This window comes from Phocoena phocoena, chromosome 5 (genome assembly GCF_963924675.1).
Source record: "Phocoena phocoena chromosome 5, mPhoPho1.1, whole genome shotgun sequence".
Taxonomy (NCBI): Eukaryota; Metazoa; Chordata; class Mammalia; order Artiodactyla; family Phocoenidae; genus Phocoena; species Phocoena phocoena.
Window position 1 is genome coordinate 138119565 of NC_089223.1, and position 26970 is coordinate 138146534.

The 26970-nt window shown below is 55.2% G+C and overlaps 1 protein-coding gene across 3 annotated transcripts in view; it reads left to right on the forward strand.

The window, feature by feature from the left end:
* ZFYVE28 (zinc finger FYVE-type containing 28) overlaps positions 1-26970 on the forward strand; it is a 63577-nt gene that overhangs the window by 34951 nt on the left and 1656 nt on the right. For 2 of the 3 annotated variants that reach the window (XM_065877559.1, XM_065877560.1), the window contains 3 exons: positions 22701-22834; positions 24393-24509; positions 25557-25661. In XM_065877559.1, coding sequence (XP_065733631.1) covers positions 22701-22834; positions 24393-24509; positions 25557-25661 — 356 coding nt within the window. Of the gene's footprint in view, positions 1-2574; positions 2589-7397; positions 7408-7684; positions 7713-22700; positions 22835-24392; positions 24510-25556; positions 25662-26970 lie in introns of all 3 variants that reach the window. The other variant, XM_065877558.1, reaches the window with a different exon arrangement.

Consider the following 26970-nt stretch of genomic DNA (forward strand, 5'->3'; position numbering starts at 1 on the left):
CCTGTGGCCCCTGCCATGCGCGGGAGTAGGAGTCACCGCATGTGTGGCCCCGTGCGTGAGTCAGACGGGTGCAGCCTCAGACCTCTGTGCCACCTTTGAGTCGGGTGCCATGAAGGAGACGCACCAAGCCGCGACCACGAGTCTGCTTTTGGGGCCACGTTCCCCGAGGACGCCTGGAGTGTCACCTCCCACACAAGCAGCGCACAGCCTCCGGGTGGAAGGACGGGGCTGCCGGGGGTACGGCGCAGGCCGGAGGTGGGTCCTGGAGCAAGGGCCCGGGCGGGAAGAGCCCTGCACGTTCCCCCAGGCCCTGTCTTCAGCCGCTGCACGCAGGCCGGTTCCAGCCGTGCTGTTGCCCGGGGTAGGGGACATCGCCCCAGCACAGTCGTGGGCAAAATGTTTCAGAACCCAGTGTCCTTCAGATCTTTTCTTTCTTACCTTTTCAGTGCTTGAAGATTAACCTTTTTTGGGGAAAACTTAGCATTTTTAAAAGCTTCCTGTTTTTTGCCTAGACTCACCTCATCAATCAGAACTGTGCACTCTCGAGGCTGGCAGGAGAGCTCACTTGTCTAGAGGACGGAAACTCGCCCCCTCTTGGGGCTTTTACTAAAGTGAGTTTCCAACCTTCTTGAAAAAATAACACTGACTCTTGCTGTTTTCTAATTACAATTGTCCCCACTCATTGTAGAAACTTATGAAAACATAAAGAAGAGTAAAAGAAGGAAATAAAAACCATTCCAAATCTGATGAGCAGTTTTGTTATTTTTTCGCTGAATATTATTTAATGATCATTTATCTGCAAAATTCATTAAAACACAGTATTCGTAGGACTTAACGCTAACCTGCTGTACGTTTTCCCGTTTCCGTATTTTGTCAATTAGCCTTGTGGCCCCTCTCCTTACGGTTTTGTGTCTGTCTCTGGGAATCCACCCTTAGGAGTAGAGTCGCCCCGACAAAGGCATGACCCTTGCCGTCACGCTCCCTTCCTCAGCAGTAAACCGCCCCCCTACCCCCACCCCCACACACCGCCCACACCCACACAGCCACCCCCCACCCCCACACCCCCACCACACCCCCACACCCCCACCACACCCCCACCCCCACCCCCCACCCCCACCCCCACACCACACACCCCACACCCACACCCCACACCCCACACCTGCCACAGCCCCACACCCCCACCACACCCCCACACCCCCACACACCCCCACACAGCCACCCCCCACCCCCACCCCCACACCCCACACCCCACACCTGCCACAGCCCCACACCCCCACCACACCCCCACACCCCCACACACCGCCCACACCCACACAGCCACTCCACACCCCCACACCACACACCCACACCCCACCACACCCCACACCCCCACACCCACACCTACACCCCACCACACCCCACACCCCCACCACACCCCCCACACCCCACACCTGCCACACCCCCCACACCCCCACCACAGCCCCCACACTCCCACACCCCACACCCCACACCCCACACCTGCCACACCCCCCATACCCCCACCACACCCCCCACACCCCCACCACAGCCCCCACACTCCCACACCCCACACCCCACACCTGCCACACCCCCCATACCCCCACCACACCCCCCCACACCCCCCACACCCCACACCCCCCACACCCCCACCCCACACCCCACACCCCCTCACCCCCACACACCCCCACACCCCCACATCCCACACCCCACACCCCCACATCCCACACCCCCACACCCCCACATCCCACACCCCCACACCCCCCTCACCCCCCCACACCCCCACACCCACGCCCACACTACACCCCCCACACCCACACACCCCCACACCCCACATCCACACCACACCCCCCACCCCCACACCCCCCCACACCCACACCCCACACCCACACCCATACCCCAACACCCCACACCCCCTCACCGCACAACCCCCAAACCCCCACCCCCACACCCCCACACCCCACACCCCACACCCCCCCCTCCCCGGCAGCACTGTGGGCACTGACTCACCTGGGAAGCAAGGTGGAGTTCCCTGCTCTGCTTTGTGTTTCTCTGGTGATGGTGTCCCTGGGCATTTCCTCCTGATTCTTCTGCAAATTGACCCTGCCTGTCTCTTGCTTGTTTTCCAGTTGGGTTTTCGTGTCTTTCTTGCTGCCTTGGAAATGTTCCTTCTGCCTGGTGTCTTTGTTGCAGGTCGCTTTCCCCAAGTTGTTATTTGCCCTTTGGTCTCATTTGTTGACGTGTCTTCAGTTATGTTCTGTGTAATCAAATTCATGAGTATTCTAGAGACTTGGGTCCTCTGCCCCTCTTTCCCTCCAGTGGGTCTGCGGTGCCGGGGGACATTCCCCTCACTGCCTCCTGGGGTCCCAGGGTCTCCTCCTTTGCTCTGCCCTGGTGCGTAGTGAGAGGCCCGGGCCGGCTTGCCTCCTGAGGCTGTCTCCGGCCACTGGAGGGGGCCAGGGGGCCGGGGCCGAGGGCCATCGTGACGCATGGGCCGGCCCACCCCGGGCCCTGGCTCAGGGCTCAGGAACCGTCACCGCTTGTGCCAGCGGCGGGCTGGGCCTGCTCTGTGTTACTCAGCTCCACGGCTGGCGGTGCCTTTGCCTCCCCACTCGGTGGGCCTCCCTGGCTGTCGTTTTGGTTAGAATGAAAGGAACCTGGAAGGGCACAGGCCTCTGAGCTTCTGCCCTTAAACTGGTGACCTGTGCCCCGACCACGCGCTCCTTCCTTGCTGAGCGTGGTGGTAATGGCAAAGGGTGGACCTTGGGGACATCCCCTCGAGGGCCCTTTCCGACACGCGGTGCTCCCTCGCCTGCCTGGGGGCGTGGCACTGGAGCGTGTGTTCCTGTGGCGCGAACGCAGCGGGAGGGGGTCCAGGGGAGGAAGGGCGCCCGTGGGCTGGCGGCCACTTGAGGAGGGCCAAGGGGCCTCTTGCTAGCGCGTGCCTCTGTTCCTTGTGTCTCCTCCGCGTCTCCCCCACCCTGGCCCTTACTCACCGCTGCTGTTCGGGGCTGGGACTTGCCTCAGCCTTCGCCGCTCCCAGTCCTGAGCCGCCTCGCTGCCCCATCACCGGTCTCACTGCTTCCTGGCCTCACCTCCACTTTCTCACTCCCCACGGGTGGGATGGCAGCTGGACAGGGTGGTCGCAGACGTTGCAGCGTTCCTTAGTTAGTCCTGGGCCGACAGCTCTGTGCTTCGCCGACTTTGCTCTTTGCCCACCTGGCTCCGACTCCGGTGGACGCCCCGCCTTCCTGCTAGCCGCAGCCCTCCGGCGCTTCCACGCAGGCTCCACTGCGCTTTGCCGGGGCGGGGACCCCAGGGACCTGGGGATACCCTGGGTCCAGCCCCGAGCAGCTGGGGCTACAGAGAGGAGGCCACATCCTCTGTTCCTTGGAGCAGGGCTCTGGGCCCCCAAGGCCACTGCCTGCTTCCCTGTACGGAGGGGGCTGCTGGGATCCTCCTGGGTCCCTCCAGGCTGCACCACGAGTGCCTGTGGGCCTCAGCCCGGCCTTGCTGCCCAGCCGGCGGGAGGCCGGATGCACTGGCACGGTTGAGCTTCCTCGAGCAGCATGTGATGAGTGAGTCTCTGTCACTGGGAAGCGTTCCCAGAGGCCCAGGGCTGCACTTCTGACCTGCTCTGTCCGCACTTCACTGAATCCACTTTCCCTCCAGCAGATGGAGTCAGGGGCCGGTCAGCCCCTGCCCTGTCCCAGGGCCACTGCTGTCCACCAGCCTCCATGGCCTGGAAGGATGTGCATCCTTTTCCAGTGTATGATCAACACCCACAACCTCTGGTGCTGGCCGTCAGGACTGTGTGGGGTGTCCTGGGGCGCGCGTCCTGAGCTGGCACCCCCAAGGGAAAGGGGGTGTGAACCAAGGCATGGGAGTGACAGGGACAGAGCACTGCCTGGACTCACTGACTGCTCAGTGAGCCGAGACTCAGGACTGCCCCGTTGCTGGGGGCCGCTGGGGGCTCCGCAGGGGACCACCTCCGGGATGCGGGGACAGGGTGGGGCTGGATCTAACCCTAACCCCTTCCTGGTGGCTGTGTGACCCTGGGCACCAGCTCCTGCCCCACCCCCGCCCGGTGTCGGGGTGGACACATCACGGCTGTGTCGCCACAGCCTCTCTGGGGCCGGGCAGTGGGCGCAAGCCGTTGTCCCCATGGCAGGTGTCCCGGCTGCCACGCGGAGCCCCGGGGTTTCCCACCCACGTCCTGCCCCAGGAAGGAAAAACGAGAATGACTGAGCGGTTTAAAAATAGAGGAGAACTTGGAATTAATGAGATGCTTGAAAAACAGATTAGGCCTAATGGCTGTCATCAGATCAACCGTTAACGAGTGACGGGGCTCCCGCGGGGTGAGAAAGAAGCCAGGCTGAGTACCGGCTTGGGGTCAGAGGGCAGGGCTGGGTCTGGGGGTCCTGGGAGGGGTGCTGCCCTCCTCCTAGACGGGCCTCCCCAGCGTCTGGAGTCTTTCTAACTAACTCACAGCTGGGTGTTGAGCTGCTGTGTTCTGGGCCGGGAGGACGGCTTGGCCGGGGCAGCGGCCACTGTTTTGGGTGGGGGAGGCAGGTGCAGGGGCGCTGAGCCCGGCACCCAGGACAGCTCCTGGCCCGGCTCCCCCCCCCCGCAGCGTACCCGCCCCACCTCGTGATCCCACCCAGCGCTGGCCTTCGAGGCCCCTGGTCCCAGAGAAGATAAACGTGACTCCTAAGACGCAGAGTGCCGGCTGGGTGCAGGGCGGCTCCTTCAGTGAGCACCTGCCCTGGCAGTGACTTCACTGAGACCTGAATAGAGGGGCCCAGGTGCCAGAAGGAGCAGAGGGGGCAAGAGGAGGTAGGGGTGGGGAACCCCAGAGAGCTTTGGAGGGCAGCAGGGCAGGTGACGTTTTTCTGGGAGGAAGGTCCAGCATCCGAGGCAGTGGCATGTAAGCACCGTGAGAACGCAGTCTGGTATTTTGAAGTTGTTTTAAACAGGTTTATGGAAATTTCGTTGTCGTACGATAAACTGCAGTGTATGAGGGTTCCAGTTCCTCCACAGCCTTGCCGGCCCTCAGCATGGTCAGGCTTCTTACCTTTAGCTGTTCCAGGGGTGTGAGTAGTGTCTCATTGCAGTTTTCATGTGCATTTCCTTAAGGACTTAACGACATTGAGCGCCTTTTCATGTGTTCACCTACCATCGGCCTATACTCTTTGGTGAAGTGTCTATTCAGATCTTTTGCTGTTTCTTGTCATTGTGTTGTGTCCTTATTGAGTTTTGAGAGTGCTTTATTTATACTGTATACAAGTCCTTTATCAGATACATAATTTGCAGATCGTTTCTCCCAGTCTATGGCTTGTCTTTTCATTCTAAGAGTATCTTTCGAAGAGGAAAATTTCTTAATTTTGAGGAAGTCCAATGTATCCATTTTTCTTTCATGGATTGTGATTTTGAAGTCATATCTAAGGGTTATTTTCATAACCTAAAGTCACAAAGATTTTTCTTCTGTTTCTTCTAAAAGTTTTATACTTTTAGGTCTATGATCCATTATGAGTTAATTTTGTATATGGTGTGAGGTATGGATCAAAGTTTTATTTTGTTTTTGCATAAGGATAGCCAATTATTCCAGTATCATTTGTTGAAGACTACCCTTTCTCCACTGAATTTGCCTTTGCACCTTTGTCAAAAATCAGTTGACCATATCTTTCTGGATTTTCTAGTCTGTTCCATTGATCTGTTTGTCTATATTGACACCAACATCACACTGTCTTGATTATGGTAGCTTTAAAATGAGCCTTAAAGTCAGGTAGTATAAATCTACAACTTAGTTCCGTTTTTTCAAAGTTGTTTTGGCTCTTCTGGGTCCTTTGTATTTCACATGAATTTTAGAACCAGGTTGTCAATTTCTACCAAAAAAATAAAAAATAAAAAAAAAACAAGCCTGCTAGGACTTTGCTTGGAATTGTGTTTAATCTATAGATCAACTAGGGAAAAATTAACACTTTAGTAATACTGAATCTTCAAATTCATGAACACAGTGTATTTCTCCATTTATTTAGGTCTTTAATTTCTCTCAGCAAAGTTTTATAGTTTGTGTTGTTGAGGCCTTGCACATCTTTTGCCAGATTTATCCCTGAGTATTTTATATTTTTGATGCTGTTGTAAATGGTATTGCTTTATAATTTCAGTTTCCAGTTGTTCCTCGCTTATATAGAGATACTTGATTCTTGTATATTGCTCTTATCTCCTGCAACCTTGCTAAACTCACTTTATTAGATATGGTAGTTTTTATGAAGATTTCATCAGATTTTCTACACAGATGTTGTCATCTGTGAATAAAACCAGTTTTATGTCTCCTTTCTAATTAGATGGCTTTTACTTCTTTTTCTTACATTTTTGCCCTGGGGAGGACCTCCAAGTACAACGTTGAACAGAAGAGTTGACACAGGACATTTTTGCCCTGTTCCTGTTCTCAGAGGGAAGGCATTCAGTATCTACCATTAAGTGTGATGTTGGCTGTAGGATGTTCATAGATGCCCTTTTTCAGGTTCAGGAAGTTCTGTTCCCGGTTTGCTGGACTTTTCTCAAGTACTTTTTCTGCATCTTTTGGGATCGTCGTATGGTTTTAATTTTTTAGTCTGTTAATGTGATCAGTGACATTGATTGATATTCAGATGTTAAGCCATTGCATTCCTGGGATGAACCTTACTTGGTCGCTAGGTGTTATCCTTTTTATGTATTGTTGGCTTCGATTTGCTAAACTTTTGTTAAGGACTTTGCATCTGATTGTGAGGGGTGTTGGGCAGTACTTTTCCTTTTTTTGTCATGTCCTTTTAAGATTTGGCTATCAGAGCAATGCTGAGATCCTCAAATGACTTGGGGAACATTCCCACTTATTCAATTTTCCAGAAGGTTTTGTATTATTTCTGACTTAAATATTAGTTAGTGAAGCCATCTGGGCCTGGAGTTTTCTTTACGGAAAGGTTTTTAACTATAATTTCAATTTCTTTACTAGATGTAGGTGGTGGGTGTCAGCAGCTGCTTTGGGGCCCTGCCCAGCTCTGCTATACCCCCCACCCCCTTGAGCCCTGGCAACACTGTAACCTCATGAGTGAACAAAGCTGGAAGAGGCAGATGTGCCAGGGACTGGTGGATGCGTAGGACCTGCCAGGGCAGCTGTGGGATCCATGGAGGGGTCGCCATAGCAACACAGGAGGCCACCTGCTGGGGCTGCCACCCTCCCTCACATGGCACCATTGCATCAGGCCCTCCCCAGCTCTGGAGGAGGAGCTGCCCCTTGTGTCACAGACCCACCTCTGGGGGCGTGTGGCCGGGCGGATGAGATGGACCTGGGAGCCGCTGGCTCTCCCTGCCTCTGGACTCCAGGGGGACCAGCCTGGGTGGCCTTCCTCCTCTGAGCACAGCCTGTGGCCTGTGACGGGGGAAGTGGCTCTGACGGAGCCCAGGTCCACGCTGCTGGCTGAGGCCATGCCATCAGTCAGTTGCCAGGCCAGGATGGCTCAGTGAAGACAGCAGGCATCAGGCAGGGTGTCTGCTGTCTGTCCTCCCTGTCTGGGGAAGCCGCAGGTTCCCAGAACTTCTGCAGCACCTCAGGGCTCTGCAGAGTGTCCCTGGTGACGAGGGGTTGGCTGCGGCTCCCTGGCTGTTCCCCACAAGTGTCGCAGGGAACGTTCCTTCTGGATCACCATAGTGATGACCAGAGACTCCAGGTGGTCACAGTGGGACGTGTGCCCACAGACCAGCCTGGGGCAGACCTCGGGCACTCCTGGACTGGGCCCTGCTTGATGCCCAGCTCCTGCATGACCTTCTGGGGCTGGCCTCTTGGACCACGGTGGTGGTGGGAGCCTGTGGCCCTGAGGCCACTCCCCCACCCCCAGCCTCACAGCTGGCACCCCCGGCCCTTTGCAGAGGCTGTGATAAGCCCCGTGTTACAGACCCAGGGCCACACAGCACGAGGCAGACTCGCGCACCCACCGTCCCACCCCCACTGTGAGTCCTTCTCCAGAGGACCGTGGGTGGTGGTTACTGTTTTCCCATTTTACAGACCAGTAAACTGAGGTTCTGGGAGGTTACATTCTCTTGCCTAGACAGCAGGGGAGTGATGCCCGAAGGCCCTCAGCCTGAGCTGTCTGACCTCTCCTAACTTCCCAGCCACACCCTGGGAGCCCTCCCCACGGCAGGGCCTCCCCTCCCTGCCACCAGCCCAGGGCCCATCGAGGGCAGGTGCACCCAGCTAGGGCCTCATGTGCCTCCACCCCCAACCCCATAGCAGGTGCTCACCTGACTTCACAGACAGGGGCCTAACCTCCTTAGAGCCAGGCCCTCTTCCAGGCTCCCGGTTGGTTTTCCTGGGCACTGGCCCTGGGGCCAGGATGGGGGCAGAAGCCCTTGCCCCTGGGGAGGGAGGCCGGCACTTCTCAGATGCTGTGATCAGCAGCTCTGTGGGGAAGTGGGCCCTGAGGCCAGAATCTGCGAGAAATGCCCCACCTGGGTACAGGCAGGGCTACGGGGCGTGTGTGCAGTGGACAGGCAGTGCGCCAGGAAGGTGGTGGGGAGGCGGGGAGGCGGGGAGCCGTGAGGGTTCCGGTTCTGCAGGGGTAGCAGGCAGCAGAACCAGGTCGGAACTTACAGGTGGCAGGCGCCGGGTGGGGCTGCCCAAGGCTGGGGAGGCGGAGTCCTCGGGCACTATGGGCCCCGCGTGCGGCCCCCGGCTGGGGTCTTCATGGACTTATAGACGGTAGAGTCACGCCTCTTGCCAGGCCGTGCTTCCTCCCCCAGGAAGCCCTCCCTGCTGCCTGGTGACTGTCCCCATCTGGCATAGGCGCTGGTGGGATTCTGATGACACGATACTTGCTTCTGTCTCCCCAGATGGGAGCCCTGATGGGCCTGGGCAGGGCGGGAGCCTGTGGGCTCAGACAGAGGTGGGCAGGAGACAGTCTGGAGAGCACAAAGGATGCTTGTTCCCTCCAAGCGGCTCATCTCACGGGACGTCAGTGGTCATGCTGCTTAACTAGAGGAAACGGGAAAGGAGCTGGTTTTCAGTGTCTTGTTTACATTTAGTATTTGGAACCAAACTGCAGTCTTTGCTGTCCTTCAGTGATCTCCCTGGGGGCCCTCGGAGGTCCTGCTGACCTCGTGGAATGGGAACAGCAGCCGTGAGGGCCCCAGGGAGGGGAGGCAGGGGGGTGGACTGCACCCCGAGCGCCACGGGATCCCACAGTGCGGATCTGTGTGTGACGGTGCCTTGTTAAAACCCTGTGTTGTTGTTTTGGCTGTGGACTCAATGCTCTATTTCCTTAATCTCCAGTCTTGTGGGAATCCAGTGGGAAAGTACTGCAGCTTCCGGAGCATTTGTCTTAGGCCAGGCACGTCCGCTTTCAACGCACTGTCCCTAGTCCTTGCCACCTGGGTGTAATTATTCCCATTTTATAGAAGAAAATGATAAGGCCCGGAACTATCCCTCGAGGGACAGCGTGTGAATGAGACCCCGGCGTGCACGAGTGTGGCACGCGGAGACCGCCGCTGTTCCCGTGGTCACGGGAGCCTGAGCGTGTGTGCTCTCATGTCACACTCGTCCCCACACCCACACGTGCCCCGACGGCTGAGCAGGCCTCCACCCTTAGGGGCCTGCCCACTCTCTCTCTGTGTGCATGTCGCTGTTCCGGCCCCTACCCCGTGGCCACAGGGACTGACCAGTGAGGGCCAGGCTCCTTCCCTGGGCCTCCCAGGGGGCTGGTGGAGGACCCCAGTGGTGCAGGCCCCTGGCTGCCCTCCCCTCCCCAGGACAGATGGCGCTGGCCCGCGGGGAGGAGATGGCTGAGGGCACAGCTCTGCTCGGTAAGTGGATGGTCCAGCCTGACAAGCTACAATGTTTTCCCATAACGACGGTCTCTCTTTAGCATGTAACACACCTGGGAGTTCATTTAAAGTCCTTTTTGGTACTTCCCTGGTGGTCCAGTGGTTAAGACTCCACACTTCCATGGCAGGGGGTGCAGGTTCGATCCCTGGTCAGGGAACTAAGATCCTACAAGCCACACAGAGTGGGCACCCCCCTCCAGAAAAAACCTTTTCACTTTTAAAACATGACAGGATTCATTTTTAAAGGGATGCACAGATAATATGCAAATAAATTATATCTTCTAAAAATATGAGCTCTGGCGCAACGTGTTCTAGAAATGGGTTTGAAAACCACTGTAGAACCAGGTCTGGTCACAGGTAGGCAGGACTGGAATATGTGAACTCGAGGTTGCAGCTGGTCCTCAAATGAGATGAAAGTCAGGGCTTATCTGGGCAGAATACGTATCGGGTCGCTCATAGGGGTGGTGAGCCCTCGGGGTTGTCCTCGTGAGCCCTGTGGTCTCTGCTCGGAACTTTGGGGAAGATGCAGCTGTGATCTTCTGGGAGGCTGTCATCATGGGTCTGAGCGGCCCCCACCCCCTTGCCAGTTCAGGGCCCACCAGCTAAGGGGAGACCCAGGCGGGGAAGGGCCATCTCACCCCCAGAGAACCCTGAAGGTGCCCCGTCTGTGAATTACGTCGGTGTGCCCGCTTCTTTGGACACTTCCGTCACTCGGGCCCCCTCGCTGTGGCCTCACACTGCCCCACCAGCACTCGGGCACCGAGGCGTCCGCTATGCGCCCGCCCTTCAGACGTGGTCGCCCTTGTTCTCACTGCGCCCACCCGCGATGATTTTACTGCCCGTTCTGGGCCTGAGCAGCAGGGTCTGGGCCACGTCACCCACTGGGTCGCCCGGCGGGTGAGAGATGGACTCGGGACTGGACCACAGCCTCCCCTCTGGACTGGTGTCCTGTGGTCCCATACAGGGCACTACAGACTGGGCAGCTTCAACAGCAGAGATGTATAGTCCCACAGTCCTGGGGCCCAGAAGTCAAGCTGCGGGCTGGGCTGCAGCCCTGCTGGAAGCTCTAGGGGATGGTCCTTCGTCACCTCTTCCGGCTCCTGGCGTCTCCGGCTGCTCCTGGGCTTGTGGCTGTGTCACCCCAGTCTCTTCGTCATCCTCACGTAGCAGCCTCCCTGATTCTGTCTTCTCCCCTTTCCCTTGTCAGGACGCTTGTCATTGGGTTTAGGGCCACCCGGATAATTCAGGATGATCTCATGTCAAGATCCTTAATTTACTTACATCTGCAAAGGCCTTTTTTCCAAATAAGGTCACGGTCACAGGTCGTGGGGATTTGATGTGGACATATCTTTTGGGGGGAGGGGGGGCCCTCGCGAGGAGTCGTTCCGTCAGACACATTTTCTGGATGCAGCAGGAGAGGAAGAGGACGCAGAGACAGAAACTTCCAAAGCTGTGAGGTTTCAGGAGGCCCTGCGGGTTGATTTCTTCCTGAGTCCGTTTAGCGCTCTATCACAGGAGAAAGCCTTTATTCCCACAGACAGCCCGCACCTGGTCTTCCTCTGTGTCTAATGAATTTGTGCCCTGTGTTCAGTGGAGACAGATTGGGAGGCTCGCAGGGCAGGGGGCGGGATGTCTTTGATGCTGGGCGCAGAGCGGTGAACAGACAGACGGAACTCGCTGCGTGGCCAGCCCCGCGTTCTCCGGAGTGAGACTGCTAGTCGGCACACACGTGCTGCGTCAGGGAGACAGGCACCCCAGGAGCAGTAACGCAGGGTGGGGGAAGGAGATGGAGGTTCTGTTGGTGGCCAAGGAAAGTGTCTCTGTTAAAGGATGCTGGGATGGATACCAAAAGAATGTGGGCCTCTGGGGGTGTCCAGACAAATGTATTCTGGGCCTAGCGATGTCCATGCAACGCCCTGTGGCCGTAGCACGCTTGTCTTGTCTGTGACAGCAAGGGGCACGGCTGGGAGGCGCCTACAAGCAGAGAGTGGGAGAGGAGGTTGACAGAGAGAGGTCCAGGGCACGCCGGGCCCCTCGAGCCTCAGGAAGGCTTTCTGGCTTTTACTCCAAGTAACCTGGGAAGCAGGGAGTGAGACGTGTCTGCAGAGGAGGGATATGGTCTGAATTTTGGTTGAGGAGGTTTTCTATCCGGGGCCTGCGGGGTCTTGGTAGGAGCTGCAGCTCCTGTGACAGCCCCTGACAGGGTCAGGGGAGTTGTGCCTGGCAGGTCCTCGGTGCTGGGCTCCCCGCCAGGGGCTACCCCGGGTGCACACCGCACCGGGAGGGGCTCTGTAGTAGCCCTGGGGCCTGGCCTCTGAACAGCTCCCCCTCTGGCATTCAGTCCAGGTCTGTGGTCAGAAGCGAAGCCCCAGGCCGCCTGGGCCTTCCCCACCCTCAGGCCCTGCTCAGAGGTGAACACGTCCGCACCCCCAGAGTCCCCAGGCTGCCTGGACCCCCAGCAGCCCTCATCAGCCTCCTGCCTCGGCGGGGGTGGGGACAGGCCCCGGCAGATGGTGGCACGTGTGGAGACCGGGCGTCTCCCTGTAGATGTGAGCGCCCCTCTGTGTTTAGCTTGCGTGGTGGCCACTAGAGTCCTGTGCCTGCCATTGGTCACCAGTGGGGGTGGCTCTGAGACCAGCCCCTGTCCCCCAGCACCAGCCCGCAGTGCGCTGAGAGGGTGTCTGTCACTGGGCAGTGTATGTGGCTGCCCCTGCCTTGGGTGACCCATCACTTATTGTCCACTTGCACAGGCTCTTGTGGAGCCTCAAGCTGAGCAAGAGTGTCAGGCACAGGTGCTGGGTGGCGGCCACACTTCCTCCTGCTGCTCCACAGGACCTGGGCTCTGGTGTGGCGACCTGCACAGACTCAGGTGAGCCCCGGGGATGCCCCGAGCCTCCCAAGACAGGAGCTGTTACTGGACGTACCCGCCAGGTCAGTCTTCTCTGCACCAAAGTGGTTTCATTTTGCTTTCAGTCCTGACTCAGGGTGCCAGCGTCCACTTGGTCACTCAGTTACAACATCTGCCCAGTTGTATTAGTCAGCCATGCTGCGTAACAAATTACCACACACTTAGTGGCTTCTGACAGCACCCGTTCATCATCTCACAGTGTCGGTGGGTCAGGTGTCTGGTGTGGTGAGATGGGTTCTCGGCTCAGAGTCTCACCAGCCAGGCGTCGGCCAGGCTGCGTTCCCATCTAGAGCTGTCGGTGTTTCTGTTGGCCGTCCCTTGGTCTCTTGGTGAGAAGAGACTGAAACAGCCCCTTTGGGTTGTTTCCTGGGTCAGCGCCAGCCCTCCTGGTCTCAGTCATTTCTTGTTCTCTTGTTCCCTCTGTGGACCTGAGCCGTGTGCTGTGGTCTCCTTGGGGAGAGGGGTTTATGCTTCCTCCCCCTCCCTCCCAGCCTGTGCTCACCCCAAGGGGTTGTTGCACTGGAGTAAGTTGTCTTCCTTCCAAATGCAGAGTCACTCATTAAAACCACTGGAAGAAAGATTTTGCAGGTGGCTGGAGAGTAGAGGAAGCAGGGAGATCTGGTCTGTTCACAATAAATTAGCATAGTTGCTGCCCCAAAGATATTTGTGCTGACGCCTCCTGGGCAGCCTGGGCCTGTCAGCTTTGTGCCATCACGTTTGTATTCGTTTGTAGGGTTGCTGTAACAAAGTACTACAAACTGGGGGGTAAACCATAAAAATGGATTGTCTCAGTTCTGGAGGCCAGAAGTCCTGGATCAGGGTGTCAGCAGGGTGGTTCCTTTTGAGGCCATGAGGGAGGATCTGTCCAGGCCTCTGCCCTCTCACTTCTGATGGATACTGGCAATCCTTGGGGCCCCTTGGCTTGTAGACGCTAAGCTCTGATCTCTGCCTTTTCTTTACATGTCATTCTCCCTCTGTGTGCACCTGTGTCCAAATTTCTCATTTTTTGAAGAACCCCAGTCATATTGGATTAGGACCCACCCTAATGACCTCATCTTAACTAATTACATCTGCAGTGACTCTATATCCCGATAAAGCCACGTTCTGAGGTACTGGGGGTTAGCACTTCAACATATGAATTTGGGGAGACACAGTTCGACCCATATCAGCACACACATACCTCCCTGCTAAATCCTCACCATACTAGGATGAATGGATGGATGGATTGATGGATGGACAGATGGATACATGGATGATTGGGTAGATGGTTGGATGGATGGATGGATGGATCAATGGATGGACAGATGGATACATGGATGATTGGATAGATGGTTGGATGGATGGATGGATGGATGGGTCGATGGATAGATGAATGGGTGGGTGGTTGGGTAGATAGATGGTCAAATGGATGGATAGATGGAGGGATGGATTTTGTAAGGAGGAGCTAGCAGGGCCCAAGCTGGCTCATTAGAATTGGTATGTGGCTATGCAGATGTCCAGACTTTCCATGTCCCCACATCCAAGCATAAACCTTCCTTCTGGATTCCATCAGTCCGTCTTGCTCCTCCTTGTTTTTCTCTTACTGAGGCCTTTACAAAGGGTTTCAAAGGCTCACAGATTCATCCATGTGATGTCATAGCCAGAAACACCTTGTGATGCTATTAGTTTTTCCAAGTTGTATTATCTCTTATTTCACAGACCCCTAGAACTTCAAAATGACTAAGTCCTTTTCCTGTCAAAAGGCCATTTTTTCTACTCTGACCATGGAATCAGATACTTCTCCATGTGTGCCTTTCAAGGGTGCCCTTTGGAAAGTTTGCCACTATGGACCGTGGCCAAAGACACAGGCTGGACAAAACCTTTGGTATTAACGTAACTTTAGAATTGCATTGTCTTTTGCTACTAGAAAATTGACACTTCCTAGTAATTCAAACCTAAGTGGAATTGTTACGGGGAATATGTGCTGCCTTCAATAAAAGAGAGTGGCAGGAAACAGAATCCAGTTGGGCCTCGGTCACAGAAGGTGCTGGATTTTCCGACATCCAGGTGACCATGCAGATTTGAAGTTGAGTGCCTGGGTAGATACGGCTGGTGACAGGAGCTCAGACTGCTTGGTGAGGCAGAGGAAGCCCTTGGCAGGTGGGCGCCCCTCACGCCTTCACCCTAGCCTCTCTCGCCCACTTTTCCTCTGCGTCTCAGCTTCCGGCCATGTCTCACCCTCACTGTTCCTGCCCTCACCATAGACCTGGACCACTGGGCGCCAGCCGGCCTCTCAGCTCTGTCTTGTTAAAGCGTGTGGTTCCCCCACTAGACTGGGCTCTTGGGGGCCACACACAGGGTCTGGTTCATCCTTGGAACCCTCTTCCATGTTCCCAGCCTGCTGTGTAGCAGCTGCCCATGGAGGGCCAGCGCCCTTCCAAAAGGGTGGCCCTGGGCAGTGTTCCTGGGGCCCCCGGTGCCCAAACAATGCCCATCTATGTGGCCCCTAGGACTGGGCTGACCCAGCCGGGCCCCAAGCTCAGGCCCCAGGTGACATCCCAGGCCCCACCCCCAGTGTTCTGTTCTTTTGTTCCCGGTGGCCCTTCCAAGCCCAGCTGGGTTGCCCGTGGGCAGCACCTTGTTGGTTCTTCTGCCTAGGACCAGGCTCTTTATGGAGCCTCTGGCCCTCTTTCCATCCACACCCGCTCCCAACACACAGACACACAGACACACACACACACACACACGCCCCACTCTGCGGAGAAGCAGGAGAGGGCTTGAGGGCTTGGGGTTGAGACCATGGTTGCCATCTGACCCACCCACCACCTGTGGGCCAGCCTCGGTCTCAGTCTGCTGGGAGGGTTCATTGCTCTTTTAAGGCACAACATGAACCGCAGGCTTCGTAGCTCTCAACACTCAGCTGACAGTCAGGGCCCTTCCTCTGGTTTCTCGCAGGCGAGCTGCCTGCCAGCCGCAGCGCCTTGTCCAGAAAGGCTTCCCCGCTTCCAGGGCTTTATCTGAGGGGCAGGGGCTGCGGGGCTGAGCCCCAGAGCATGCCTTCCCTCCACTAAGAAACAAACTCTGTGCCTCAGGAGGGCTGCAGTGACTCCTGCTGTAGGCGCTGCCTCTCCTCAGCCTAACAGTTATTCTTCTGGTCATAGAAGTAATACTCAATCTTAGAAGATGCTCAGAAAATAATCCATAGTCCTACTATGCAAATAAGTGTAATGTTAATGCTTTGCCTTGACTGTATTTCCCCAAATCTCATTTATGTACATATGATAGCTCTAATTTTTAAAATGCTACCTTTTTATTTAATATTTTAGAATTTCCAGCATCATTAACTGTCCTTTGTGGAAACTGTATGACTGAGCTAACTTACTGAATCAACCCACAATTGACAGGCATTTAGCTTGAGCTCTTTCTTGAATATGAGTCGCTAGATGATTACAAGGAAAGCATCCTCTTATTCTTTTTAAAGTGTACGAGTCAGTGGTCTTTAGCATATTCACAGAGTTGTACAACCGCCACCAGTATCTAATCTCAACATTTTCATCACCCCATAAAGAAACCCCAAACATCCTCCCCTCCCTTCTGCCACTGGCAACCATTAATCTACTTTCTGTCTCTTGGGTTTGCCTAGACTTTTCAAAGAAATGGAATCATACAATAAGTGACCTTTGTAGCTGGATTCTGTCACATAGCCTGATGTTTTCGAGGTTCATCCACGCTGTAGCACCTATCCATACTTTCTATGGCCAAAAATTAATCCCATGGTGTGGCTAGACCACATCTTGTTTATCCGTTTATCAGCTGACTGACATTTGGGTTGCTTCCATTGTTTGGCTAGTATGTATGAACATTCACGTACAAACTTTTGTGTGAATCTATGTTTCAGTTCTCTTGGGTAGATACCTTGAGGTGGAATTGCTGGGTTATACGGCATGAGGAACTGCTGAACTGTTTCCCACAGTTCCGGTAGCATTTCAGATTCTCACCAGGGATGTACAAGGTTCCAATTTCTCCGTACCTTCACCCACACTTGTTATTTTCTGTTTCCTTTTTAAACTCTTACAGTTATCGTAATGGATATAAAATAGCACATTATCATTTTAATTTGCATTTCCTGAATGACTAATGATGGCATCTTTTCATGTGTTTACTGGCCATTTGTATATCTTCTTTGGAAAAATGTCTTTTCAAATCCGTTGTCCATTCTTTAGTTGGGTTATTTATTTTTTTATTGTTGAGTTGCAAGAGTTTTCTGTATTCCAGATACTGTACCCTTGACAGATACATGATTTGCAAAAATGTTCTCACATTCTGTGGGGTTTTTCACTTTCTTGAAGGTATCTTTTGAAGCACAGAAGTTTTTAATTTTAATTTTTGTGTGAATATGCGTTTCAGTTCTCTTGGGTAGACACCTCAGAGTGGAGTTGCTGTGTCATCCTGTCTGAGGAACTGATGAATAAGATGTTTGGTTTTGGTTGCTGTGTTTTTGGTTTCACACCTAAGAAACTGTTGCCTAATCCAAGACCACAAAGATTCCTGTTCTTTTCTAAGAATTTTTAAGAATTCTTTTAAAGAATTTAAAATTCTTTCTAAGTTTAAGAATTTTAGAATAGATACAGGCCTTTGATCTATTTGAGTCAATTTTTGTATATGGTATAAGGTAAGGTCTAATTTCATTCTTTCGTGTGTGGAAATGCAGTTCTCCCAGAAAAAAAAAATTTTATTGAAGTATAATTGACTTACAATATTGTATTAGTTTCAGGTTGCATGACATAGAAATTCAATATTTTTATAGATTATACTCCATTTAAAGTTATTCTAAAATACTGGCTGTATTCGCTGTGCTGTTACAATATGTCCTTGTAGCTTATTTATTTTATACTTAATAGTTTGTACCTCTTAATCCCCTACCCCTATCGTGCCCCTCCCTCCTTCCCTCTCCCCAGTGGTGACCACTAGTGTGTTCTCTATATCCGTGAGTCTCCTTCTGTTTTGTTATATTCATTTGTTTGTTTTATTTTTTAGGTTTCTACATGTGAGTGATAACATATAGTATTTGTCTTTCTCTGTCTGACTAATTTCACTTAGCATAATACCGTCCACGTCCATCCATGTTGTTGGAATTGACAAATTTGCATTCTTTTTTATGGCTAAGTAATATTCCATTGTATGTATACACCACATCTTCCTTATCCATTCATCTGTTGATTGACATTTAGGTTGCTTCCATGTCTTGGCTATTGTGAATAATGCTGCTATGGACACTGGGGTGCATGTATCTTTTCTGCTTTCGTTTTCTTTAGATATATACCCAGGAGTGGAATTGTTGGATCATATGGTAGTTCTGTTCTTAGTCTTTTGAGAGACCTTCCATACTGTTTTCCAAAGTGGCTGCACCAATTTACATTCCCACCAACAGTGTGGGAGGGTTCCCTTTTATCCACATCCTCAGCAACACTTCGGTCTTTTTTTTTTTTTTTTTGGTCTTTTTGTTTGATGATGGTCATTTGATGGGTGGGAGGGGATGTCTCATGGTTTCGATTTGCATTTCTCTGATGATTAGCGAAGTTGAGCATCTTTTCGTGTGCTTTTCATCTGTATGTATTCTTTGGAAAAATGTCTATTCAGGTCTTCTGCCCATTTTTTAATCTGGTTTATTTTTAAATTTTTTTTATTGAGTTGTAAGGGCTGTTTATATATTTTGGATATTAACCCCTTATTGGTCATATCTTTTTCAAATATTTTCTCCCATTCAGTAGGTTATCTTTTCATTTGGTCGATGGTTTCCTTTGCTGTTGCAAGAGCTTTTAAGTTTAATTAGGTCCCATTTGTTTATTTTTGCTTTTGTTTCCTTTGCCTTGGGAGACAGATCCAAAAACAATATTGCTATGGCTTATGTCAGAAAGTGGTCTGCCGGTGTCTTCTGCTAGGAGTTTTATAGTTTCCAGTCTTCCATTTAGGTCTTTAATTCATTTTGAGTCTATTTTTATATGTGGTGTGAAAAAACGTTCTAATTTCATCCCTTTACATGCAGCTTCCAGTTTTCCCAGCAGCACTTATTGGAGAGACGGTCTTTCTCTATCTCAGCACCATCTTTTGAAAAGAGCCTTCTTTCCTCGTTGGATGATCTTGGCACCCCTTTTGAAAATCAGTTGCCCACAAACGTGTGGGTTTATTTCTGGACTCGCAATTCTCTTCCATCCTCACGTGTCCTATGCCAGTGCCTCAGTCTTATTTACTGGCGTTTCATACTAAAGTCCACGTCATGAGTGTGAGGCCTCCAACTTGTTTCTTTTTCAAGATTGTTTTGGCTGTTCTGAGTCCTTGCGTTTCCGTGTGAATTTTAGGATCAGCTTGTCAACTTCTGCATGGAAAAAGAAAAGGCGGCTATTTTGATACAGATTGCATTGAACTTATTGACCAATTTGGGGAGTATTGCCATCTTAACGATATTAAGTCCTCAACCATGAACATAGGGTGTCTTTCCATTTATTTAGGTCTAATTTATTTCAGTGACGTCACTCTTGCACTTTTTTGTTAAGTTTATTCCAAATACTTAAATCTTTTTGATGCTGTTGAAGATAGGGTTGTTTCTTAATTTCATTTTCAGTTTGTTTATTGCTACTATATCTTAATATAATTGGGTCTTTAACAGTAACTGTTTTATTGATATATAGTATATATACCATTCAGTTCACCCTTTAGAAGTGTATAATTTTTGCTGTACACCCGAAACTAACACAACATTGTAAATCAACTATACTTCAGTTTTTTAATTATTAAACATATGTACTAAAAAGTGTATAATTTAATGGTTTTTAGCATGTATTCACTCTTAACCTGTTGTATTGATGCCAAATCCATCAGCTCTCTTCGCTACTTAGACTTTTCAGTTCCCTTTCCTCTGCCCTCCCCTGTCCTAAATCTTTTTTTTCCCCTACTTTTTAATTTTGGCAAAATACATATAACATAAATTTTACTATTTTAACCATATTTAAGTGTACAATTCAGTGGCATTGTACACATTCACAGTGTGGTATAACTGCCACCACTCTTTATTTCCAGAACTTTTCATCATCGCAAACTGAAACTCTGTCCCCATTCAAGCCCCCTTCCCCAGCAGCCGGCACCCACCATCTGCTTTCTGTCTCTGTGAACGTGACTCCTCCAGGGACCTCACGTAAGCGGAGTCACACGGTGTTTGTCCTTTTGTGACCGGCTTCTGTCACTGGGCCTAACGTCCTACAGGTGCATCCATATGGTAGCTGGTGTCAGAATTTTCTTCCGTTTTAAGGCTGGATAATACTCCATTGTATGGAGGGACCCCGTTTTGTGTATCCATCGTCTGTTGACGGGCACTTGGGTTGTTTCCCCTTGGGCTCTTGTGAATAACGCTGCTGCCAATATTGTGTACAAATATTTGCTTGGGCTCCTGCTTCCCAGTCTTTTGGGTGAGGCTGTGAACTGAGACTGGGGGTGTTGATGGAAGCTGACACCCCGGACAGATATGTTGCATCCCCCTTCTTTACTCAGCTCCCAGGACAGGGGCCGCCAAGTCCACACCCGCCAGGCAGAAAGTCAGGGGCTTCGTCTCTGGAAACCTGGCAGGTGGTCTGGGAGGGCAGAGCTGTAGATCATCACGAGGGCCCCAGCCTCGCCCTCAGCCTCCCTCCGCTCCTCCACGTTCTGGTGAAATAGTACTGATAAGGGCACTTCCCTGGTGGCGCAGTGGCTGGGAATCCGCATGCCAAGGCAGGGGACACGGGTTCGAGCCCTGGTCTGGGAGGATCCCACATGGCGCGGAGCAGCTGGGCCCGTGCGCCACGGCTGCTGAGCCTGCGCTCTGGGACCTGCGAGCCACAGCTGCTGGGGCCCGTGCGCCTGGAGCTTGTGCTCCGCAACAAGAGAGGCCACTGCGGTGAGGGGCCTGCATGCAGCAACGAAGACCCAGTGCAGCCAAAAATAAATAAATAAAATAAATAAATTTTTTGAAAAGAAATATTACTTATAAACCAATGTTCACGTCGCTAGAGTGTGCCAGTCAGACGCGCACTCGTGCATCTCTGCTTGGCTGAGCAGGGGGAGCCCATGAAGCCAGTCTGGGGCCCTTTCCAGCCCCAGCGCCCCCTGCACTGGATTCTCAGGCACGTCACATCTCCGAGCTTCCTGATGGTTTGACACCAAGGGACGTGCCCCTAAGTGAGATATCGGGCGGCTGTGTGCGTCTCTCTGCCGTGTCGGCGAGGGTCGTCCACGTCCACAAGGGGCCAGGGCTGCTCACCCGCTACGATCAGGCGGGCCACAGCGTGACAAGATGACAGTGGATTCTCCTCCTCCATCACTGGTGGATTTTACTGGAACTTCCAGAATGGCCCTGAAGATTCTGCCACGTCTGCAGTTGCACAGGGCAGGGTCTTGGGTGTGTGCCGACCACGGCCCCTGGGCTGAGTGTGCCAGCTTCTCTGAGGTGGTGCCAGAGCACCTCCCCAAAGTCATCCACCAATTTACACTCCCACCAGTGATGCGAGGGCGCCCGCGATTCCACCCGTGCCAGGAGGCCACGCCAGGGCCTCTCTCTGACAGGGGTCTCTGCATTTGAGGCAGGCATGAAAAAACCCAACTCCCCCACAGAAAAGCAGAAACAGAGATAGTGCAGGCCACCAAAGGCAACTTTTAAAAAATTATAATGAGGGACTTCCCTGATGGTCCAGTGGTTAAGACTCCACGCTTCCACTGCAGGGGGCACGGGTTCAATCCCTGGTCGGGGAAGTAAGATCCCGCATGCCTCGCGGCACAGTCAAAAAAAAAGTCAGAAAAAGAATATAATTAATGTTTCCAGATAGATAAAATATTTCACATCCATGAAACAACAGAGAGAGCAGGAAATTAAAAACCTGGTAGCAAAAATGTCGAGGGGAAAGTCGGAGAAAAAAAGAGGAGGGCTTCCCTGGTGGCGCAGTGGTTGAGAGTCCGCCTGCCAATGCAGGGGACGTGGGTTCGTGCCCCGGTCCGGGAAGATCCCACATGCCGCGGAGCGGCTGGGCCCGTGAGCCATGGCCGCTGGGCCTGCGCGTCCGGAGCCTGTGCTCCGCGGCGGGAGAGGCCACAGCATTGAGAGGCCCGCGTAACGCAAAAAAAAAAAAAAAAAAAAAGAGGAAATTTCCCAGAAAGTGGGAGAAAACGGCAGAAATAGAAGATGGGAGATAAATGATTTAAGAACAGGACGGTCAGTGGATGCCCTAACAGTGTAGGCTCGACTGCGGCCACTACTTAGGGCCGCAGGGTGACCCCTGAACGGCACAGCTCGCAGCACCTGTAGCAGGACCCCTGGGCCATGGGAAGGGACGTGCATGGTGGGGACGAAGGACGGTCTTAGTAAAACAGCACCACGACCTGGGGGCTTAAAATAACAGAAATCTCTTCTCTCGCAGGCGGGAGGCCAGAAATCTGAAATCTGACAGGGCTGCCCCGGCTCCGGAGGCTCTCGGGGAGGGTCCTTCCTGCGTCTTCCAGCTTCTGGTGGCTCCGGGCGCCCCCAGGCTTGTGGCCACATCACCCTGATCTCTGTATCATGGCCACTCGCCTCCTCCCCTCCCCCGTGTGTCTGTGTCTCCTCTCCCGTCTCCCACAAAGACATTTGTCCTTAGATTAGGGCCACCAGATAATCCATGATGTCTCCTCTCAAGATCCTTACCTTGATTGCAGCCGCAAAGACTTTTCTTTCAAACAGGTCCTGCTGGCAGGTGCAGGGGTTAGGGTGTGGATACATCTTTTGGGGGCCCGTCAGCCCACTGCAGAGGGTGTGAGGAGGGGCGGTGACTCTCCCACGGGAGGAGCTCAGCACGTGGTGTTAGCCCCAGTGCGCTCCCGCAACGAGGGGGCCTCCGGGCAGAGATTTTGCCTTCCCTCGCCCCTCCACCTGCGCTCCTGTGTTTCCTTCTCTGCACAGCGGCTTCACGGCCGGCTCCTGCCCCTCAGACGAGATGGGGCCGGACGCAGGCCCCGTGGCCATCAGAGAGAAGATCCGGTCCCGGTTCCACGGCAGCCACGACCTGATCCACCGCCTGTTTGTCTGCATTTCAGGTGCCACTTCTGGGCCTGGGGCGGGGCGTGGGCTTGGGGACACACTGGGGCGGGGGGGGTGTGCTTTAGCGGAGCGGCTGGCCCAGGTGCAGGAGGTTCCCCACTGATGCTGGACTGCTCGGGTGTCAGCCCTGCCTTGGGCCTTCCTCACCGCATCACTTCATCCTTCGCCCGCGAGCCCCGCCATGAGCCCGGCCCGGTAAAGAGGCGGGCGTCGTGCTTCGCCAGGCCCTCCCGTGGTGGGTGGAGGACCCCATTCTGGTCCCAGTGGCCCCTCGCTGCTCACACAGGGAGGCTCTGTTCAATTTGTAGGTCAGAGTTCATTGTGCGTCCTGTCCCGACTGATGTTTCCTCTCTTGGGGTGGCAGACAACAGGACGATGACTGTTTTGTCTCCCTGGGGAGTTCAGCGAGGGGAGTGAGCACAAGCGGTGTCTTCGTAGCAGCGCTTTCCCTAGATTTGTGTGTTCGGAATAGCTGCCGCCTTCTCATGGTTTAAAAGTATGACAAGTGTGCAGTGAAGTCCACCCTCCTGGCCTCCTGCCTGCCCTTCCCCGACACCTCCCCGGGGCAGCCGGGTTCACACAGTGCCAGTCCCGCAGCCCAGCTCCCCTGGCCTGGAGTTTCCACGGCGCTCCCGGGCCCCGGGTGGAGGGGCAGCCGCGGGGCAGCCTGTGGACTGGCGGACACTGCAGAGTCAGGGTCATGATCCCCGGGGTCACTCCGCACTGCCGAGGGCCCCTCAGGCACAGCCCCAGCCAGGCCAGGTGGGGGCACGAGGACCTCGGGGTGACTCTGAGCTTCGGTTCAGACATCTGCCGGCATCCACCACACGGGTTTGTTTAGAGGTCTGGGGAACATCACACCAGCTGGTACTCAACACGGCTGCTGGCACGCAAGGAAGCCCCCGGAAGCGCCGGCCACGGTATCAGCGCAGTGATGGGTCCCGGGGCGCCCATGTGCTGCTGGGATGTGCACGGTCACTCCCTGGCTTTGCTGTTAACGGCAGCCCCTTGTGCCCCTGAAGAGCTAACAGCGCTCTTCACTGAGAAGGGCCGAGTCCACCTAATTGAGGGACAGAGGAAACCTCTGCAGATGAGGGTGGGAGAAGGCTTGTCCGGCCAGGGAGCGGGGGGCGGCTGGCGGGGGGTGCCGAGGAGCCGGCGCTGGGCCCCATGTCTGGGCAGGATCCACCCTCGGCCCCCCAGCCACGTGGAACCTCACTGCATCCCCTCAGTCGAGGTGGCCGTGAGGGGAAGGTGCTGCCATGCGGGTAGGCACAGCTGGGGGCTCTGGGGTTGTCCCTCAGTGAGGGGCCAGGATAAAAGCACGAAGCGAATAACTGACCCCCGGGGGAGGGCTGCTAGGTACTTTGCCCCCCTCCGCCACCTTCCCTTGACTCCTGAGCTTTTGCTTCTGCCAAAGGAGCTGTCACGGGGGCGGGGCAGCCTCTTCTCGCGGCCACTCATCCGAGGACATGTTGGTCTCTGACCACGAGCCCTGGCTGGGTTCACCAGCTGCCAGGAACTAACCCCCCCTCCTCGGGCATCCTCCCCCAGGCGTGGCCGACCAGCTGCAGACCAACTATGCCAGCGACCTCAGAAGTATTCTCAAGACCCTCTTCCAGGTCATGGCCACCAAGCCGGAAACGGACGACAAGGAAAAGCTAAAGAAGGGTGAGTGCCAGCTCGGGACAGGCTCTGAGGCCTAGGCTGACCGTCATGCCCACCCACCCCCGGATGTGGGGGGCCTGCGGAAATCTGCACCCCCAGACCTGGCCCGGCACCGCCACCCGGCTTTTGTGGGCAGAGGAGCACAGGCCCCGGGTACCCCGAGAAGTGGGCTTGGGGACGCACGGGGGTCACAGCCCCACGTGCCCACGCCCCAGCCAGGCCACCCCACTTCCGACGGCTGACGGGCCTGGAGACGGGACCCGGAAGCGGTACACTGTCACTTCTACCAAACTCTGTCTGTCAGAGCAGCCAGGGGCCAGCCCAGAGCCAAGGAGGGGACGTGGGTCCCCTGCTCGGGCGAGTGGCCGTCTGTGAGCTGCCTCACATACTCACACACGCGTGCACACACACGTGCACACAGAGCAGAGTTACTTGGTGAGAGAGCAGGTGTCAGACAGGGAATGTTAAGGCACAGGGAGCTCGGCCCCTCGCTCCCTGGAAGGAGGTGGCAGGGTCCGAGCGTGGGGAAGGGGCCCGACCCCTGCTTGCCCACCCTCTGCTGGGCTGAGGCTCCCATTCTGGGCGAGTGACCTCTCATCATAGGGGCTTCTGCTCAAGAACGTCTGGACACACGGGGCAGCCGGCCCAGCCCTGGAGGGCACGTCCTCGCCCACAGGGAAGAGAAGTCTGTCCTGTGTGCCAACCCAGCTGTGCCCCCCAGGGTCCACACCACTGGACCACACTGCCCCCATCTGCCAGGGAATTCTGGGCGGGGCTGCCTTCTGGGGCTGGCTTCTTGCTCTGCAAGCAAGGACGGTGGGCCCTGGGGCCAGGGGCCCACAGGCAGGACCAGCTGCACACCTGAGGGCACACGGACGGAAAGGCCCCCTGCGGGGTCAGCACCCAGCCTGCGGGGACGGTGGGTGAGGGCTGCGGTGACCCACTCTGCATGCGGGACTGTGGGTTGTTCGGGGGCTACTGCCTGCTGGCGGCACCTCCCGGGGACAGGTGGTGGCCCACTGACCCCAGCGGCCACCCTCTCTCTTCTAGTCACCCAGACCCTGCGGAGCGCAGCCTTGGAGGACTGCGCTCTGTGCCAGGAGACCCTGTCGTCCTCCGATCTCGCAGCCAAGACCCGAGATGGAGACTTGGAAGGTGCGTGAGGGCCCGGGAGCCGAGCGGAGAGCAGGAGCCCTGTCTGGATGTTTCCACCGCTCTGCCCTGGACTGCAGGCTCGGGGCGGGCAGCGCTCCTCCAGCGGGGGCCCCTCCCCAGAGACCTAGACGTGCCGCTTCCCAGGGGGTGCAGCCTCTTACTCCAGCTTCCCTCCTGGGCTCCCAGGGTGGGCACAGGTCCTCTGAGCTGCCGCCACCTAACCTCAGGCCCGTAACTGAACATCTCAGCCTGGGGGGCAGAGGGAGGGCGTGAGGAGCAAGGAGATGCCGGGGTCCAGGCCGTCGGCCGCAGCTGGAAGTGGCTGGTCCCAGGCCATAGGCACACTGCCGACCCCCCAGCGTTCACCTGCCCCGCAGGAAAGGCCTCCCGTAGCAGCCTGCTCCCCCGTTAGTCTGGAGGTCGGCCGGCTGCAGGCCCGGTGGCTTGGCAGTCAGGGAAGGAGCGTCCAGGGTGGGCTGGGGGCACTGGCAACACATCTGTGGGGAGGGGGCCGCCCAAGGCCTTTGGAAGGGGCCGGAGGCCTGGAGAGGTGCTCAGACGGGCAGCGGCAGACAGGCCTGAGTGAGTGTTGAATGCGACCGGAGCTGAGAAGGAGGCGGCTGGCCCCGGTGTGCCTGGCCGGCGGCGCTGGTCCCTGCTGGTCCCGGCTCAGGGCCTCCCTCGCACTGCCTGGTGACCCAGGTGTGCAGTGGGGCTGCCTTGGCCGGGATCCCGTGGGGGCGGCCACACAAGCTTCCCTGCTTCCTAAACGCCCTGAGCCCCTGGTCTTCTCTACCCTCCTGTGAAAATCACACACAGTGCCAGAACTAGAACGCCCGCGGGAAACTAGGAACCCCCTGCTCGAAGAGCGTGCAGCTGGTGAACTGCGAGGTCTTGAGGGGCCCAGCCCACAGCCAGGGCCACGTCCCACCGTGGGCCACCAGTCCAGCCCCCTCCTGGGAGTGGCTCGCAGGGCAGGGCCTGGACCCAGCAAGTCCTCAGGACCCTCACCATCCTCCTCGGGCGGGGGTCTCGACTTGTGTGTTGGAGCTGACCTCGTGGCCTGGCGTGGTCCCGGAGCTGCCGGGCCCCGTCCAGGGCATCACTGGGGCCGGCCAAGGATTTCACACGGGGGCGGGGGAGGATGGCAAGCATGAGAAGCCACCTCTCTGCAGTCGGGGGTGAGCTGATGGGGTCCAGAGCAGAAGCGGGAGAGCTGGGTGGGAGGGGTCGGGGGGAGGGGCGGTTCTGTGCGCAGGCGGGGGAGGGGCAGGTCCTCAGGTGCAGGTTGGTGAGGAGAGGGGGCGAG